We start from the raw sequence: 20000 nt of genomic DNA, 5'->3' as shown, positions 1-20000 counted from the left end.
GGGCCTTGGGTACTGTACTGGTATCTCTCTCAGAGATGTGATGTGAGGGGCCTTGGGTACTGTACTGGTATCTCTCTCAGAGATGTGATGTGAGGGGCCTTGGGTAATGTACTGGTATCTCTCTCAGAGATGTGATGTGAGGGGCCCTGGGTAATGTACTGGTATCTCTCTCAGAGATGTGATGTGAGGGGCCCTGGGTAATGTACTGGTATCTCTCTCAGAGATGTGAGGGGCCTTGGGTAATGTACTGGTATCTCTCTCAGAGATGTGATGTGAGGGGCCTTAGGTACTGTACTGGTATCTCTCTCAGAGATGTGATGTGAGGGGCCTTGGGTACTGTACTGGTATCTCTCTCAGAGATGTGATGTGAGGGGCCTTGGGTACTGTACTGGTATCTATCTCAGAGATGTGATGTGAGGGGCCTTGGGTAATGTACTGGTATCTCTCTCAGAGATGTGATGTGAGGGGCCCTGGGTAATGTACTGGTATCTCTCTCAGAGACGACCCATCCAGGTGATTTGCCTTTATTCATGCTAGTTCATTGAGATTTGGGCTCCCAAATTTTACAAATCAGAGGTGTTCAGGTTCTTTACAGATGCGGAAAATAATCTATAATTGATTCATTTGGTTTCTGACAGTAATTCCTTATTTTGTGTCAAATTCAATAGTTGCCATATCAACTAATTGATCGTTACCATGGAGGTAACGGTCTTTTACATAACGGAGGATTCTACTCTCATCTGATACCTTCCTTGAATAATTGTGATTGACTCTCTCTCTCTCGCCCTGTCACATAGAGATGTGTAGAAAAAGATATGTGTGGGCCTTGGTTGATCTCTTAAAGCTCAAAAGTGAGAGACAATGGCAGAGAGATAGACTGACCTACCGATGGGGTTGTAACACAGACAGCCAGATGGCCGACAGGGCGATATACCATAGTAACACCATGCCAGACAGCCTTAATCCAGGGTCTTAGTTAAGTAATCACAGACCTTTTTTGAAAAGCTCCAGAATCTCCTTTATGATCTGAGACGAGCCTTGTTGTCCTGTCAGTCAGGAAAATACTCTCTTCAGATATAAAACCAGGCATGGTTAGTGACGTGTGTGTGTGTGTGTGTGTGTGTGTGTGTGTGTGTGGGTGTGGGTGTGTGTGTGTGTGTGTGGGTGTGTGTGTGTGTGGGTGTGGGTGTGTATGTAGTGTATGTGTGTGTGTGTGTGTGTGTGTGTGTGTGTGTGTGTGTGTGTGTGTGTGTGTGTGTATGTAGTGTGTGTGTGTGTGTGTATGTAGTGTATGTGTGTGTGTGTGTGTGTGTGTGTGTGTGTGTGTGAATGTAGTGTGTGTAGTGTATGTGTGTGTGTGTGTGTGTCAGTTTGTTTAGTCAGTGTATGTGTGTATATGTGTGTGTGTGTGTGTATGTGTGTGTGTGTAGTGTGTGTGTATGTGTGTGTGTGTGTGTGTGTGTGTGTGTGTGTGTGTGTGTGTGTGTGTGTGTGTGTGTGTGTGTGTGTGTGTGTGTGTGTGTGTGTGTGTGTAATGTCATTTAGCAGTCTCCTTTAATCTAAAGCGACGTCAGATCGTTTGTCTGCACTGATCGGTAGACGGAGGTAATGTCCTCTTACCTGGCAGTTCACATCCCAGCACCTCCAGCCTCATCCCTATCCCGACAGGAGACCACCTCTCTGGGTAGATCCTGATGAACTGAGCCGGGATCTCCTCAAACCGACGGATCTCTGGAGTGTCGTAGTGTGTGTTGCCCTCGAAGATCTGTAACGGAGACAGTGACGAGAAGGTTTATAGACGGAACAGAGGAGCGGGGTGTGTGTGTGTGTGTGTGTGTGTGTGGTGTGCGTGTGTGTTCCCCATACCTTAGGATGGCTGGTCTTTCTGTCCAGTATAAAAGTCCAGTCCTTGCCCGTCAGGCTGTGAGACACGCGGTACTTCCTGACGAAGGCCCTGTTCTCAGCCGACGTACTCCCCTCCACGCTCCTCGCCCCCTGAGTGATGACGCCTCGTACTGTCTTGGGGACCCCCAAGTCCACCTGGATAAAAAAAAAAAACAGATCAGATCCAACTTTAAAAAAAATCACAACACACTTGAGAACAGTGAGAAGACAAAAGCTATGAGAGACAGTGTTTCTGGATCTTGATCTGGTCACGTTCTCTACCTGGAGCCACTCCTCCCCGGCCAGAGGCTGTGTTGGGCTGGGGAACCATCCTGACCTGCTGGCTACCAGCCTGGCCGTCCCCATGGAGCCGTGGATATCCCTCAGGGATGACGCTGTGATCTGGGAGTCGGGCAGCAGGCCGGACAGCATCCCCTGCATCTCAGAACATGGAGCGTCTGGAGAGAAGGGAGAATTCATTCATTTTCATTGAACACATTTAAAATACATCTACGGCCGGTGAGGGGAGGTTAGGTTAGGGGAAAGGGGAGGGGAGGGGGAAGGGGAGGTTAGGGGGAAGGGGAGGTTAGGGGGAAGGGGAGGTTAGGGGAGGGGAGGTTAGGGAAGGGGAGGTTAGGGGGAAGGGGAGTTTAGGGGGAAGGGGAGGATAGGGGGAAGGGGAGGTTAGGGGGAAGGGGAGATTAGGGGGAAGGGGAGGTTAGGGGGACGGGGAAGTTAGGGAAGGGGAGATTAGGGGGAAGGGGAGGTTAGGGGGAAGGGGAGGTTAGGGGAAGGGGAGAATAGGGGGAATGGGAGGTTAGGGGGAAGGAGAGGTTAGGGGAAGGAGAGGTTAAGGGGAAGGGGAGAATAGGGGGAATGGGAGGTTAGGGGGAAGGGGAGGTTAGGGGGAATGGGAGGTTAGGGGGAAGGGGAGGTTAGGGGGAAGGGGAGATTAGGGGAAGGGGAGATTAGGGGGAAGGGGAGATTAGCGGGAAGGGGAGATTAGGGGGAAGGGGAGGTTAGGGGGAAAGGAGGTTAGGGGGAAGGGGAGATTAGCGGGAAGGGGAGGTTAGGGGGAAGGGGAGGTTAGGGGGAAGGGGAGATTAGCGGGAAGGGGAGGTTAGGGGGAAGGGGAGATTAGGGGGAAGGGGAGGTTAGTGGAAGGGGAGGTTAGGGGGAAGGGGAGGTTAGGGGGAAGGGGAGATTAGGGGGAAGGGGAGGTTAGTGGAAGGGGAGGTTAGGGGGAAGGGGAGGTTAGGGGAGGGGAGGTTAGGGAAGGGGAGATTAGGGGGAAGGGGAGATTAGTGGAAGGGGAGGTTAGGGGGAATGGGAGGTTAAGGGGAAGGGGAGGTTAGGGGGAAGGGGAGGTTAGGGGGAAGGGGAGATTAGCGGGAAGGGGAGGTTAGGGGGAAGGGGAGATTAGCGGGAAGGGGAGGTTAGGGGGAAGGGGAGGTTAGGGGGAAGGGGAGATTAGCGGGAAGGGGAGGTTAGGGGGAAGGGGAGATTAGGGGGAAGGGGAGGTTAGTGGAAGGGGAGGTTAGGTGGAAGGGGAGGTTAGGGGAGGGGAGGTTAGGGAAGGGGAGATTAGGGGGAAGGGGAGATTAGTGGAAGGGGAGGTTAGTGGAAGGGGAGGTTAGGGGGAAGGGGAGGTTAGGGGAGGGGAGGTTAGGGAAGGGGAGATTAGGGGGAAGGGGAGATTAGTGGAAGGGGAGGTTAGGGGAAGGGGAGGTTAGGGGGAAGGGGAGATTAGGGGAAGGGGAGGTTAGGGGGAAGGGGAGGTTAGGGGGAAGGGGAGGTTAGGGGGAAGGGGAGATTAGGGGGAAGGGGAGATTAGGGGGAAGGGGAGGTTAGGGGGAAGGGGAGATTAGCGGGAAGGGGAGGTTAGGGGAAGGGGAGGTTAGGGGGAAGGGGAGATTAGGGGGAAGGGGAGGTTAGGGGGAAGGGGAGGTTAGGGGAAGGGGAAAATAGGGGGAATGGGAGGTTAGGGGTAAGGAGAGGTAAGGGGGAAGGGGAGGTTAGTGGAAGGGGAGGTTAGGGGGAAGGGGAGGTTAGGGGTAAGGAGAGGTTAGGGGGAAGGGGAGGTTAGTGGAAGGGGAGGTTAGGGGGAAGGGGAGGTTAGGGGGAAGGGGAGGTTAGGGGGAAGGGGAGGTTAGGGGGAAGGGGAAATTAGGGGGAAGGGGAGATTAGGGGGAATGGGAGGTTAGGGGGAAGGGGAGATTAGCGGGAAGGGGAGGTTAGGGGAAGGGGAGGTTAGGGGGAAGGGGTGATTAGGGGGAAGGGGAGGTTAGGGGGAAGGGGAGGTTAGGGGAAGGGGAAAATAGGGGGAATGGGAGGTTAGGGGTAAGGAGAGGTTAGGGGGAAGGGGAGGTTAGTGGAAGGGGAGGTTAGGGGGAAGGGGAGGTTAGGGGTAAGGAGAGGTTAGGGGGAAGGGGAGGTTAGGGGGAAGTCGGAGGTTAGGATGGAAGGGGAGGTTAGGGGAAGGGGAGGTTAGTGGAAGGGGAGGTTAGGGGGAAGGGGAGGTTAGGGGGAAGGGGAGGTTAGGGGAAGGGGAGGTTAGGGGGAAGGGGAGGTTAGGGGGAGGGGAGGTTAGGGGGAAGGGGAGGTTAGGGGGAAGGGGAGGTTAGGGGAAGGGGAGGTTAGGGGGAAGGGGAGGTTAGGGGGAAGGGGAGGTTAGGGGGAAGGGGAGGTTAGGGGAAGGGGAGGTTAGGGGAAGGGGAAGGGGAGGGGAGGTTAGGGGGAAGGGGAGGTTAGGGGGAAGGGGAGGTTAGGGGAAGGGGAAGGGGAGGTTAGGGGGAAGGGGAGGTTAGGGGGAAGGGGAGGTTAGGGGGAAGGGGAGGTTAGGGGAAGGGGAGGTTAGGGGGAAGGGGAGGTTAGGGGGAAGGGGAGGTTAGGGGAAGGAGAGGTTAGGGGAAGGGGAGGTTAGGGGGAAGGGGAGGTTAGGGGGAAGGGGAGGTTAGGGGAAGGAGAGGTTAGGGGAAGGGGAGGTTAGGGGGAAGGGGAGGTTAGGGGGAAGGGAGGTTAGGGGGAAGGGGAGGTTATAGGGAAGGGGAGGTTAGGGGAAGGGGAGGTTAGGGGGAAGGGGAGGTTAGGGGGAAGGGGAGGTTAGGGGAAGGGGAGGTTAGGGGGAAGGGGAGGTTAGGGGGAAGGGGAGGTTAGGGGGAAGGGGAGGTTAGGGGAAGGGGAGGTTAGGGGGAAGGGGAGGTTAGGGGAAGGGGAGGTTAGGGGGAAGGGGAGGTTAGGGGGAAGGGGAGGTTAGGGGAAGGGGAGGTTAGGGGAAGGGGAGGTTAGGGGAAGGGGAAGGGGAAGGGGAGGTTAGGGGAGGGGAGGTTAGGGGGAAGGGGAGGTTAGGGGGAAGGGGAGGTTAGGGGAAGGGGAGGTTAGGGGGAAGGGGAGATTAGGGGAAGGGGAGGTTAGGGGAAGGGGAGGTTAGGGGGAAGGGGAGGTTAGGGGAAGGGGAGGTTAGGGGAAGGGGAGGTTAGGGGGAAGGGGAGGTTAGGGGAAGGGGAGGTTAGGGGGAAGGGGAGTTGAGGTGAGAAGAAGAAAAGAGAGTTGGGTGATGAGCATTGACGAAGACTGACGCTGACATTTCAAGGCTAGTGAGATAAATTATTCATGTCGTTATGTCACAGCAGTCGGCTTCAACAGTAAATAATGAATCAACAAACACAAGCCTTTTGACTGAGTCCCACATGGATTCCTTTTCTCTAATATAGCACACTACATTTGACCAGGGTCCATAGGGCTGTTACTTAAAGCAGTGGGCACCTAAAGCATCTCCCACAAACAATCCTTTACTAGTTCTCAGGGAATAAAGCTGTTTCCCTCCATCACACAACGTGCTATAAATAAAGGATTGATTGTAGTGTAGGTCTCTGACACAGGGATGAAAGGAATGGAGGAGAGAGCTGAGAGATAGAGACCACTCAGAGAGAGAGAGACGACTAAGAGAGAGAGAGAGACAACATATATATCAACGAATTGGCGCGGGCACTAGAAAAGTCTGCAGCACCCGGCCTCCCCCTGCTAGAATCCGAAGTCAAATGTCTGGTGTTTGCCGATGATCTGGTGCTTCTGTCACCAACCAAGGAGGGCCTACAGCAGCACCTAGATCTTATGCACAGATTCTGTCAGACCTGGGCCCTGACAGTAAATCTCAGTAAGACCAAAATAATGGTGTTCCAAAAAAGATCCAGTCACCAGGACCACAAATACAAATTCCATCTAGACACTGTTGCCCTAGAGCACACAAAAAACTATACATACCTTGGCCTAATCATCAGCGCCACAGGTAACTTCCACAAAGCTGTGAACGATCTGAGAGACAAGGCAAGAAGGGCATTCTACACCATCAAAAGAAACATAAAATTGCCTTTTATGGTTGTGAGGTCTAGGGTTCTCTTCTCTCCTCTCCTCTCCTCTCCTCTCCTCACCAACCAAGATTTCACAAAATGGGACAAACAACAAATGACAAAAATATCCTCTGTGTACAACGTAGAATAACAAATAATGCATGCAGAGCAGAATTAGGCCGATACCCGCTAACTATCAAAATCCAGAAAAGAGACGTTAAATTCTACAACCACCTAAAAGGAAGCGATTCCCAAACCTTCCGTAACAAAGCCATCACCTACAGAGAGATGAACCTGGAGAAGAGGCCCCTAAGCAAGCTGGTCCTGGGGCTCTGTTCACAAACACAAACAGACCCCACAGAGCCCCAGGACAGCAACAATATTAGACCCAATCAAATCACGAGGCAACAAAAAGATAATTACTTGACACATTGGAAAGAATTAACAAAAAAACAGACCAAACTAGAATGCTATTTGGCCCTAAACAGAGAGTACACAGCGGCAGAATACCTGACCACTGTGACTGACCCAAACTTAACACTCAGTGAGCATAGCCTTGCTATTGAGAAAGGCCGCCGTAGGCAGACATGGCTCTCAAGAGAAGACAGTCTATGTGCTCACTGCCCACAAAAACCTCCTGCCAAATGTATGACCATATTAGAGACACATATTTCACAGATCCACAATTAATTTGAAAACAAATCCAATTTTGATAAACTCCCATATCTACTTGGTGAAATTCCACAGTGTGCCATCACAGCAGCAAGATGTGTGACCTGTTGCCACAAGAAAAGGGCAACCAGTGAAGAACAAACACCATTGTAAATACAACCCATATTTATGCTTATTTATTTGCCCTTGTGTACTTTAACCATTTGTACATTGTTACAACACTGTATATATATTTATAATATGACATTTGTAATGTCTTTACTGTTTTGAAATTTCTGTATGTGTAATGTTTACTGTTAATTTTTATTGTTTATTTCACTTTTGTATATTATCTACCTCACTTGCTTTGGCAATGTTAACACATGTTTCCCATGCCAATAAAGCCCCTTGAATTGAATTGAATTGAGAGAGAGAGAGAGGATAGCATCTTAGCTAAACAGCCCTTCTCCTTTCATGTGATGTGGGGCGAAACAAATCACCTCTAATCCCCGTGGCAACTATAAATAGACCCAATTACAGCTAGCGAGTTGTGGAGTGAAGAGAGGGTCAGGGACAGGGACAGGAACAGGGTCAAGGACAGGGTCAAGGACAGGGACAGGGTCAAGAACAGGGTCAGGGTCAAGGACAGGGTCAGGGACAGGTTCAGGGACAGGGACAATGACAGGGACAGGGACATGGACAGGGACAGGGACAAGCACAGGGACAGGGTCAGGGACAAGGACAGGGACAGGGACAGGGACAAGGACAGGGTCAGGAACAAGGACAGGGACAACATAGCTGTTCTTACCAGTGATCTGGCACCCGTAGAGTTCGAAGCGCAGGGCGATGCCTGTCTTCCAGGCCTGGGGTCTGATGCGTACGAAGCGGGCCAGAACAGGCTGGGGGATCCGGTTCAGAACCACCTCAGTAGAGTCTGTGTTGGCATTGAAAATCTAGAGAGAGAGAGAGAGAGAGAGAGAGAGAGAGAGAGAGAGAGAGAGAGAGAGAGAGAGAGAGAGAGAGAGAGAGAGAGAGAGAGAGAGAGAGAGAAGGGAGAGAGATAGGGAGAGAGAGAGAGAAAGGGAGGGAGAGAGAGAGAGAGAGAGAGAGAGAGAGAGAGAGAGAGAGAGAGAGAGAGAGAGAGAGAGGGTTAGAAACAGATGTGTGTATTTTATCATCCTTTTTCACATGAATGAGAAAAGTGAACGAGAAAACACCCATTGCACTACAACTTCCTCCAGAAACCAGCTCTACTACACAGCCCACACATGGCTTTGTAGTCACTAAACAAATACACCAGCTCACACTGTGGTAAAAATCCCTGGAAACACAGTTTAATCGTCTAACCACAGAGGCCGAGCGGATAGGAAGTGTGAAAGTGCGAAGCAGGCCTGAGATCCCTCGTGTTGTTTAATACAGGACATTGCTGCTGGTGATTCTCTGATCCACCTCTACGCAGACGACACCATTCTGTATACTTCTGGCCCTTCTTTGGACACTGTGTTAACTAACCTCCAGACGAGCTTCAATGCCATACAACTCTCCTTCCGTGGCCTCCAACTGCTCTTAAACGCAAGTAAAACTAAATGCATGTTCTTCAACTGATCAAATGACCCTCCCTAGAATGACCCTCCCTAGAATGACCCTCCCTACAATGACACTCCCTAGAATGACCCTCCCTAGAATGACCCTCCCTAGAATGACCCTCCCTACAATGACCCTCCCCAGAATGACCCTCCCTAGAATGACCCTCCCTAGAATGACCCTCCCTAGAATGACCCTCCCTAGAATGACCCTCCCTACAATGACACTCCCTAGAATGACCCTCCCTAGAATGACCCTCCCTACAATGACACTCCCTAGAATGACCCTCCCTACAATGACACTCCCTAGAATGACCCTCCCTACAATGACCCTCCCTAGAATGACCCTCCCTACAATGACCCTCCCTAGAATGACCCTCCCTACAATGACACTCCCTAGAATGACCCTCCCTACAATGACACTCCCTAGAATGACCCTCCCTAGAATGACCCTCCCTAGAATGACCCTCGCTACAATGACACTCCCTAGAATGACCCTCCCTAGAATGACCCTCCCTAGAATGACCCTCCCTACAATGACACTCCCTAGAATGACCCTCCCTAGAATGACCCTCCCTAGAATGACCCTCCCTACAATGACACTCCCTAGAATGACCCTCCCTAGAATGACCCTCCCTAGAATGACCCTCCCTACAATGACACTCCCTAGAATGACCCTCCCTAGAATGACCCTCCCTAGAATGACCCTCCCTACAATGACACTCCCTAGAATGACCCTCCCTAGAATGACCCTCCCTAGAATGACCCTCCCTACAATGACACTCCCTAGAATGACCCTCCCTAGAATGACCCTCCCTAGAATGACCCTCCCTAGAATGACCCTCCCTACAATGACCCTCCCTAGAATGACCCTCCCTACAATGACACTCCCTAGAATGACCCTCCCTAGAATGACCCTCCCTATAAAGGCTCTCCCTAGAATGACCCTCCCTAGAATGACCCTCCCTAGAATGACCCTCCCTATAATGACACTCCCTATAATGACCCTCCCTAGAATGACACTCCCTGTGTGTGTGTGTGTGTGTGTGTGTGTGTGTGTGTGTGTGTGTGTGTGTGTGTGTGTGTTTCTCCTCCTCTGTTAACAAGTCCCAAATGCATTCATCTTGCCACCACAACTCTTAACCATGGCACCCTCCAGACAACACTATTGTTCTTGTTTAGATGCACCAAGAGACCCATAACCAGGGTGGCTGGCTTGGCTTCCATCCACTAGTTTCATTGCTCTGCGTGTCTCTGTGTTTAATGCTAAACAGATTGGAACCTTTCCAAAGAAGGTTCTACCTGGAACCAAAAGGGCTCTACCTAGAACCAACAGGGTTCTACCTGGAACCAACAGGGTTCTATTTGGAACCAACAGGGCTCTACCTGGAACCAAAAGGGCTCTACCTGGAACCAAAAGGGTTCTACTTGGAACCAAAAGGGTTCTATTTGGAACCAACAGGGCTCTACCTGGAACCAACAGGGCTCTACCTGGAACCAACAGGGTTCTACTTGGAACCAAAAGGGTTCTACTTGGAACCAAAAGGGTTCTACTTGGAACCAACAGGGCTCTACCTGGAACCAAAAGGGTTCTACTTGGAAACAACAGGGCTCTACCTGGAACCAACAGGGCTCTACCTGGAACCAACAGGGCTCTACCTGGAACCAAAAGGGTTCTACTTGGAACCAAAAGGGTTCTACTTGGAACCAACAGGGCTCTACCTGGAACCAACAGGGCTCTACCTGGAACCAACAGGGTTCTACTTGGAACCAAAAGGGTTCTACTTGGAACCAAAAGGGTTCTACTTGGAACCAACAGGGCTCTACCTGGAACCAAAAGGGTTCTACTTGGAACCAACAGGGCTCTACCTGGAACCAAAAGGGTTCTACTTGGAACCAAAAGGGTTCTACCTGGAACCAAAAGGGTTCTACTTGGAACCAAAAGGGTTCTACTTGGAACCAACAGGGTTCTACCTGGAACCAACAGGGCTCTACCTGGAACCAACAGGGTTCTACTTGGAACCAACAGGGTTCTACATGGAACCAAAAGGGTTCTACTTGGAACCAACAGGGCTCTACCTGGAACCAAAAGGTTTAACAAAAAGTTTTACCTTGAGCTAGAAAAATGGTTCTTCAAAGTGTTATCCTATGGGGGCAGCAGAAGAACCCTTTAGGAACCTGTTAAGAGTGTCCTTTAGACCATAGGGTTTATATAGAGACCAGCGTGTTCTTTAGACCAGAGTGTCCTTTAGACCAGAGTGTCCTTTAGACCATAGGGTTTATATGGAGACCAGAGTGTCCTTTAGACCAGAGGGTTTATATAGAGACCAGAGTGTCCTTTAGACCAGAGTGTCCTTTAGACCATAGGGTTTATATAGAGACCAGAGTGTCCTTTAGACCAGTGTCCTTTAGACCATAGGGTTTATATAGAGACCAGAGTGTCCTTTAGACCAGAGTGTCCTTTAGACCATAGGGTTTATATGGAGACCAGAGTGTCCTTTAGACCATAGGGTTTATATAGAGACCAGAGTGTCCTTTAGACCATAGGGTTTATATAGAGACCAGAGTGTCCTTTAGACCATAGGGTTTATATAGAGACCAGAGTGTCCTTTAGACCATAGGGTTTATACAGAGACCAGAGTGTCCTTTAGACCATAGGGTTTATATAGAGACCAGAGTGTCCTTTAGACCAGAGTGTCCTTTAGACCATAGGGTTTATATAGAGACCAGAGTGTCCTTTAGACCAGAGGGTTTATATAGAGACCAGAGTGTCCTTTAGACCACAGGGTTTATATAGAGAACAGAGTGTCCTTTAGACCAGAGTGTCCTTTAGACCATAGGGTTTATATAGAGACCAGAGTGTCCTTTAGACCAGAGGGTTTATATAGAGACCAGAGTGTCCTTTAGACCACAGGGTTTATATAGAGACCAGAGTGTCCTTTAGACCATAGGGTTTATACAGAGACCAGAGTGTCCTTTAGACCAGAGTGTCCTTTAGACCAGAGTGTCCTTTAGACCAGAGGGTTTATACGGAGACCAGAGTGTCCTTTAGACCATAGGGTTTGTACAGAGACCAGAGTGTCCTTTAGACCATAGGGTTTATATAGAGACCAGAGTGTCCTTTAGACCAGAGTGTCCTTTAGACCATAGGGTTTATATAGAGACCAGAGTGTCCTTTAGACCATAGGGTTTATATAGAGACCAGAGTGTCCTTTAGACCAGTGTCCTTTAGACCATAGGGTTTATATGGAGACCAGAGTGTCCTTTAGACCAGAGGGTTTATATAGAGACCAGAGTGTCCTTTAGACCATAGGGTTTATATAGAGATCAGAGTGTCCTTTAGACCAGAGTGTCCTTTAGACCATAGGGTTTATATAGAGACCAGAGTGTCCTTTAGACCATAGGGTTTATATAGAGACCAGAGTGTCCTTTAGACCAGAGTGTCCTTTAGACCATAGGGTTTATATAGAGACCAGAGTGTCCTTTAGACCATAGGGTTTATATAGAGACCAGAGTGTCCTTTAGACCATAGGGTTTATATAGAGACCAGAGTGTCCTTTAGACCAGAGTGTCCTTTAGACCATAGGGTTTATATAGAGACCAGAGTGTCCTTTAGACCATAGGGTTTATATAGAGACCAGAGTGTCCTTTAGACCAGAGTGTCCTTTAGACCATAGGGTTTATATAGAGACCAGAGTGTCCTTTAGACCAGAGGGTTTATATAGAGATCATGGACTCATTTGGGATGGAGCCAAAAACCTTGTTGTTCTGGGGAACAGAGAATGTCTGCTAGCTAGAGTATGAACACACAGCCACACAGAGGTAAACCACAACCCCGGTGTGGTGTGTGGTGTGGTGTGGTGTGGTGTGGTGTGTGTGTGTCTGTGTGTGTGGTGTGGTGTGGTGTGTGTGTGTCTGTGTGTGTGGTGTGGTGTGGTGTGGTGTGGTGTGGTGTGTGTGTGTCTGTGTGTGTGGTGTGGTGTGGTGTGGTGTGGTGTGTGTGTGTGTGTGTCTGTGTGTGTGGTGTGGTGTGGTGTGTGTGTCTGTGTGTGTGGTGTGGTGTGGTGTGGTGTGGTGTGTGTGTGTGTGTGTGTGTGTGTGTGTGTAGTCTAGCTGTAGTGAGGGATTTTAACCCAGAATTCAGAATGACCCTACACTGACTAAAGGCCATAAAACCCTAATAGGATTGTAGAAGTGTAATTATAGAGCTCTGGCTCTGGGGCCATGTTGGAATGAGTGTTGGGTACTGGGGAGTGTGTGATTTCCCTTGACACACACACACACCGCTCTGACACACACACACACACACATACACACACACACACACACACTGCTCTGACATAGTTACAGCAGATGGAGCTCTGTGCACACCTCCAAACCACACACACACATGCACCCACTGAGTGACTCAGATAAACCCCACCTGCTACACAACAGCTATACCTGCAGTGTTGACAGACACAGGTAAACCCCCACCTGCTGTACAACAGCTATACCTGTAGTGTTGACAGACACAGGTACAACCCCCACCTGCTGTACAACAGCTATACCTGTAGTGTTGACAGACACAGGTACAACCCCCACCTGCTGTACAACAGCTATACCTGTAGTGTTGACAGACACAGGTACAACCCTCACCTGCTGTACAACAGCTATACCTGTAGTGTTGACAGACACAGGTAAAACCCCACCTGCTGTACAACAGCTATACCTGCAGTGTTGACAGACACAGGTACAACCCCCACCTGCTATACAACAGCTATACCTAAGACTATGTCACTACAATGGTAAATATTAGCATGTAGGTCTGGGGGGGCGTGTCGGGAAATAGTTCAGCTCAGTTGCGAGTGCAGTAACTGGCGGCGGTGCCAAAGGGTCGTGTTTTGATTGTAGGCGTGACGAGGTCTTGGCTTTTCAATGGCAGATCAATGCGCTTGATGGTTTTAACATGCCGTTGTCTCTAGTTTTATAGGTCTTTGCTTGGTCATCAACTCCAATACGGCTGGAGTTCTCGTCCTAGTCCATTGTGGATTGATAGTTTATTAAATAGCTACAGTAAATCCCGTGTTTGGAGCGTTGACAGAGGACATTGTTGAAATTGGCTTCAACAATTACAGGCATGTCTATACGCATCGCTCTTCTGCTTAAGTAAAAATACTCGGCTCCCGTAAATGGTAGGGCCTATGTGTGTGTTACCTTCTCAATAAGCAAGAGAGATAGCCTAAGCCTACCGTTGATATGTCCTTATAGGACTGAATCATCTGAATATTTTGATAATCATATCAAGAATATTTCAAGGACAGCTTTTTTTCCATCTTCATAACATTGTAAAAAGAATGACAAACTTTTTGTCCAAAAAAGACGCAGAAAGATTAATCCATGCTTTTGTCACTTCTAGGTTAGACTACTGCAATGCTCTACTTTCCGGCTAAATCACTAAATATACTTCAGTTAGTGCTAAATACGGCTGCTAGAATCCTGACTAGAACCACAAAAACATGATCATATTATTCCAGTGCTAGCCTCCCTACACTGGCTTCCTGTCAAAGCTAGTGCTGATTTCAAGGTTTTTACTGCTAACCTACAAAGCATTACATGGGCTTTCTCCTACCTATCTCTCTGATTTGGTCCTGATTTATTTAACAGTTAAGAATAAATTCTTATTTACAATGACGGCCTAGGAATAGTTGCCTTGTTCAAGGGCAGAATGACAGATTTTTACCTTGTCAGCACGGGGATTCGATCCAACAACCTTTCGGTTACTAGTCCAACGCTCTAACCACTAGGCTACCCTGCTGCCCTTACATACCTACACGTACGCTACGGTTACAAGACGCAGGCATCCTTATTTTCACTAGAATTTCTAAGCAAACAGCTGGAGTCAGGGCTTTCTCCTATAGAGCTCCATTTTTATGGAATGGTCTGCCTACCCATGTGAGAGACTCATCTCTTCAGTAGGTACTATGATTGACTGTAGACTGGCCCAGGGGTGCGAAGATGAATGGCAAGGCACTGGAGGCTGTCTCTGCCTGGCCGGTTCCCCTCTCTCCACTGGGATTCTCTGCCTCTGACCCTATTACAGGGGCTGAGTCACTGGCTTACTGGTGCTCTTCCATGCCGTCCCTAGGAGGGGTGCGTCACCTGAGTGGGTTGAGTCACTGATGTGATCTTCCTGTCCTGTTTGTCGCTCCCTCTGGCTCATGCGGTGTAGGAGATCTTCGAGGGCTATACTCAGCTTTGTCTCAGGGTAGTAGGTTGCTGGTCTGTTGATAGTGTGGGGGGAGGGGCTTTAGACAAAGTGGGTGGGGTTAAATCCTGCCTGGTTGGCCCGGTCCGGGGGTATCGTCGGATGGGGCCACGGTGTCCCCCGACCCGCCCTGTCTCAGCCTCCAGTATCTATGCTGCAATAGTCTATGTGATGGGGGGCTAGGGTCAGTCTGTTATATCTGGTGTATTTCTCCTGTCTTATCTGGTGTCCTGTGTGAATTTAAGTATGCTCCTTCTAGATCTCTCTCTCCCTCTCTCCCTCGCCTCTCGGAGGACCTGAGCCCTAAAATCATGCTTCAGGACTACCTGGCCTGATGACTCCTTGCTGGCCCCAGTCCACCTGGTCGTGCTGCTGCTCCAGTTTCAACTGTTCTGCCTGCGGCTATGGAACCCTGACCTGTTCACTGAACGTGCTACCTGTCCCAGACCTGCTGTTTTCGACTCTCTCTCTCTCTACCACACCTGCTGTCTCTAACTCTGAATGATCGGCTATGAAAAGCCAACTGACATTTACTCCTGAGGTGCTGACTTGCTGCACCTCGACAACCACTGTGATTATTATTATTTGACCCTGCTGGTCATTTATGAACGTTTGAACATCTTGGCCATGTTCTGTTATAATCTCCACCCGGCACAGCCAGAAGAGGACTGGCCACCCCTCAGAGCCTGGTTCCTCTCTAGGTTTCTTCCTAGGTTTTGGTTCTTTCTAGGGAGTTTTTCCTAGCCACCGTGCTTCTACACCTGCATTGCTTGCTGTTTGGGGTTTTAGGCTGGGTTTCTGTACAGCACTTTGTGACATCAGCTGATGTAAAAAGGGCTTTATCAATACATTTGATTGATTGATTGATTTAATACATTTGGAGGAGTGTGTCTTTGGTAACAGGAGAGGCAGCTCTTTGGAAATGGGGATGGATACTAATGTGATTGGTCCATACACATATTTAACAGATGTTATTGGTCCATATTTATCAGATGTTATTGGTCCATACACATATTTAACAGATGTTATTGGTCCATACACATATTTAACAGATGTTATTGGTCCATACACATATTTAACAGATGTTATTGGTCCATATTTATCAGATGTTATTGGTCCATACACATATTTAACAGATGTTATTGGTCCATACACATATTTAACAGATGTTATTGGTCCATACACATATTTAACAGATGTGATTGGTCCATACACATATTTAACAGATGTTATTGGTCCATACACATATTTAACAGATGTTATTGGTCCAAACACATATTTAACAGATGTGATTGGTCCATACACATATTTAACAGATGTTATTGGTCCATACACATATTTAACAGATGTTATTGGTCCATACACAAATTTACATTTGCTTTATGTTTTGGATCATTGTCTTGTTGGAAGACAAATCTCCGTCCCAGTCTCAGGTCTTTTGCAGACTCCATCAGGTTTTCTTCCAGAATGGTCCTGTATTTGGCTCCATCCATCTTCCCATCAATTTTAACCATCTTCCCTGTCCCTGCTGAAGAAAAGCAGGCCCAAACCATGATGCTGCCACCACCATGTTTGACAGTGGGGATGGTGTGTTCAGCTGTGTTGCTTTTACGCCAAACATAACGTTTTGCATTGTTGCCAAAAAGTTCAATTTTTGTTTCATCTGACCAGAGCACCTTCTTCCACATGTTTGGTGTGTCTCCCAGGTGGCTTGTGGCAAACTTTATACAACACTTTTTATGGATATCTTTAAGAAATGGCTTTCTTCTTGCCACTCTTCCATAAAGGCCAGATTTGTGCAATATACGACTGATTGCTGCCCTATGCACAGAGTCTCCCACCTCAGCTGTAGATCTCTGCAGTTCATCCAGAGTGATCATGGGCCTCTTGGCTGCATCTCTGATCAGTCTTCTCCTTGTATGAGCTGAAAGTTTAGAGGGACGGCCAGGTCTTGGTAGATTTGCAGTGGTCTGATACTCCTTCCATTTCAATATTATCGCTTGCACAGTGCTCCTTGGGATGTTTAAAGCTTGGGAAATCTTTTTGTATCCAGCTTTAAACTTCTTCACAACAGTATCTCGGACCTGCCTGGTGTGTTCCTTGTTCTTCATGATGCTCTCTGCGCTTTTAACGGACCTCTGAGACTATCACAGTGCAGGTGCATTTATACGGAGACTTGATTACACACAGGTGGATTGTATTTATCATCATTAGTCATTTAGGTCAACATTGGATCATTCAGAGATCCTCACTGAACTTCTGGAGAGAGTTTGCTGCACTGAAAGTAAAGGGGCTGAATAATTTTGCACGCCCAATTTTTCAGTTTTTGATTTGTTAAAAAAGTTTGAAATATCCAATAAATGTCGTTCCACTTCATGATTGTGTCCCACTTGTTGTTGATTCTTCACAAAAAAATACAGTTTTATATCTTTATGTTTGAAGCCTGAAATGTGGCAAAAGGTCGCAAAGTTCAAGGGGGCCGAATACTTTTGCAAGGCACTGTATCTGGTGTGATTGCGGGTGTAGCGTAATGCTTGTATTCCTAGCATGGAGTATGGACTGCAGATAGGCCTGTGTGAATTCGGAAAAAGCCTCAAGAGGAGACCCTTTAGAAACCATTCTGGATTGGCTACTTGGCCACTTGGCACGGCCAGGATGAGGAAGACTCCAGTAGCCTGTAAATCAAAGCCATAACCAACCCCGTAACCTCTAACGCCATCTTTTTTTGGTTGGTTTAAATAACCTCCTAAATAGAGCCCTTGGTACGCCTTCAGAGGCCACTGAAAAAGCTTCCAGAGAGTTTACATCTTGTTACACAAACTGTAAAAGACAGGATCCACAGCTACGCGATAAGAGGACAGAAAAGAGAAGAAGATCTGAGATCATGACCACTACTACACAGATACAACAGACTGAAGAACTGAGACCAGGACCACTACTACACAGATACAACAGAAGAAGAACTGAGACCAGGACCACTACTACATAGATACAACAGACTGAAGAACTGAGACCAGGACCACTACTACACAGATACAACAGAAGAAGAACTGAGACCAGGACCACTACTACACAGATACAACAGAAGAAGAACTGAGACCAGGACCACTACTACATAGATACAACAGATCCATCCAGGTATGCTCAGTGTAGAAGCCTGAGAGGCCTGTGGTCCGATTGGACAGTGAGTGATTACCCTAAGGCCTCTGGGTAATGTAGTAATCACAGGCAGAGAGGGAGTCCCAGAAGGATAGCTGCTAGAACATTTTTCAGCCCTAATCGTCAGGGAAGAGTGGGAGGAGAGGAAAGAGAGGGAAGAAGGGAAGAGAGGGGAGAAGGGAAGAGAGGGGAGAGGGGAAGAGAGGGGAGAGGGGGGAGAAGGGAAGAGAGGGGAGAGGGGAAGAGAGGGAAAGAGGGGGGAGAAGGGAAGAGAGGGGAGAGGGGAAGAGAGGGGAGAGGGGAGAGGGGGAGAGGGGAAGAGAGGGGAGAGGGGAAGAGAGGGGAGAGGGGGGAGAGGGGAAGAGAGGGGAGGGGGAGAGGGGAAGAGAGGGGAGAAGGGAAGAGAGGGGAGAGGGGAAGAGAGGGAAAGAGGGGGGAGAAGGGAAGAGAGGGGAGAAGGGGAGAGAGGGGAGAGGGGAGAGGGGAAGAGAGGGAAAGAGGGGGGAGAAGGGAAGAGAGGGGAGAAGGGAAGAGAGGGGAGAGGGGGGAGAGGGGAAGAGAGGGGAGAGGGGTGAGGGGGGGAGAGGGGAAGAGATGGGAGAGGGGGGAGAGGGGAAGAGAGGGGAGAGGGGGGAGAGGGGAAGAGAGGGGAAGGGAGGGGAAGAGAGGGGAATAGGGGGAAGAGAGGAAGAGAGGGGAAGAGAGGGGAAGGGAGGGGAAGAGAGGGGAGAGGGGAAGAGAGGGGCGAGGGGGGGAGAGGGGAAGAGAGGGGAAGGGAGGGGAACAGAGAGGGGAAGAGAGGGGAAGAGAGGGGAAGAGAGAGGGAGAATCTGGGGCAGGCCAGAGGCATATTACAGTTTGAGTATTATAGAGGATTATGGGGAATAGCTGAGAGGCATTCTTCCTTCTTATGGCATCGTCAGCACTTATTACATTTCCTTCTTTACTTCCCCCCAAACGCTGGAGTATCAGACTGGAACAGAATGATTCCTACTAACTGACTGGTATCAGACTGGAACAGAATGATTCCTACTAACTGACTGGTATCAGACTGGAACAGAATGATTCCTACTAACTGACTGGTATCAGACCGGAACAGAATGATTCCTACTAACTGACTGGTATCAGACTGGAACAGAATGATTCCTACTAACTGACTGGTATCAGACTGGAACAGAATGATTCCTACTAACTGACTGGTATCAGACTGGAACAGAATGATTCCAGTAACATATTAACAATGTACAGGGATACTGGAGTGATGGAGGTAGATACGTATAGGGGGAAGGAGACAGGGATACTGGAGTGATGGAGGTAGATATGTATAGGAGACAGGGATACTGGAGTGATGGAGGTAGATATGTAGAGGGGGAAGGAGACAGGGATACTGGAGTGATGGGGGTAGATATGTATAGGGGGAAGGTGACTATATACAGGGTCAGATGGGAGAGGAGGGAGACGGGAGAGAGATGGGAGAGGAGGGAGACCGGAGAGAGATGGGAGAGAGATGGGAGAGAGATGGGAGAGGAGGGAGACAGGAGAGAGATGGGAGAGGAGGGAGACAGGAGAGAGATGGGAGAGGAGGGAGACGGGAGAGAGATGGGAGAGAGATGGGAGAGGAGGGAGACGGGAGAGAGATGGGAGAGAGATGGGAGAGGAGGGAGACAGGAGAGAGATGGGAGAGAGATGGGAGAGGAGGGAGACAGGAGAGAGATGGGAGAGGAGGGAGACAGGAGAGAGATGGGAGAGAGATGGGAGAGGAGGGAGACAGGAGAGAGATGGGAGAGAGATGAGAGAGGAGGGAGACAGGAGAGAGATGGGAGAGAGATGGGAGAGAGATGGGAGAGAGATGGGAGAGAAATGGGAGAGGAGGGAGACAGGAGGGAGACAGGAGAGAGATGGGAGAGGAGGGAGACAGGAGAAAGATGGGAGTGAGAGATAATGAACGCGTCTCTCTCTGCTATGTAACCGGTGAGGAGAGACACTGTGGAACCCCTGGCTAGACCACATTGGCTTGGCTAACCTGTCACACACCAGAACGAATGGACACAGCTATTCCCCTGTTGCTTCTTCGCCTCCCTTCATTGGCATTCTGCCCGAGTGTGTTTCTGTGGAAGCTGAAGGCAC

General features: G+C 49.2%; 1 protein-coding gene across 3 annotated transcripts in view; it reads right to left on the bottom strand.

Annotated features, from left to right (window-relative positions):
* Positions 1–20000, bottom strand: part of LOC139380991 (neuropilin-2-like) — a 184271-nt gene that overhangs the window by 56878 nt on the left and 107393 nt on the right. For all 3 annotated transcript variants that reach the window (XM_071124210.1, XM_071124212.1, XM_071124211.1), the window contains exons 8-11: positions 7693–7837; positions 2167–2342; positions 1867–2040; positions 1621–1765 (exon numbers count right to left, since the gene is read on the bottom strand). In XM_071124210.1, coding sequence (XP_070980311.1) covers positions 1621–1765; positions 1867–2040; positions 2167–2342; positions 7693–7837 — 640 coding nt within the window. The remainder of the gene's footprint in view (positions 1–1620; positions 1766–1866; positions 2041–2166; positions 2343–7692; positions 7838–20000) is intronic.

The sequence above is a fragment of the Oncorhynchus clarkii genome, chromosome 22 (genome assembly GCF_045791955.1).
Source record: "Oncorhynchus clarkii lewisi isolate Uvic-CL-2024 chromosome 22, UVic_Ocla_1.0, whole genome shotgun sequence".
Taxonomy (NCBI): domain Eukaryota; kingdom Metazoa; phylum Chordata; class Actinopteri; order Salmoniformes; family Salmonidae; genus Oncorhynchus; species Oncorhynchus clarkii.
This window is presented reverse-complemented; position numbering and strand designations above follow the sequence as displayed.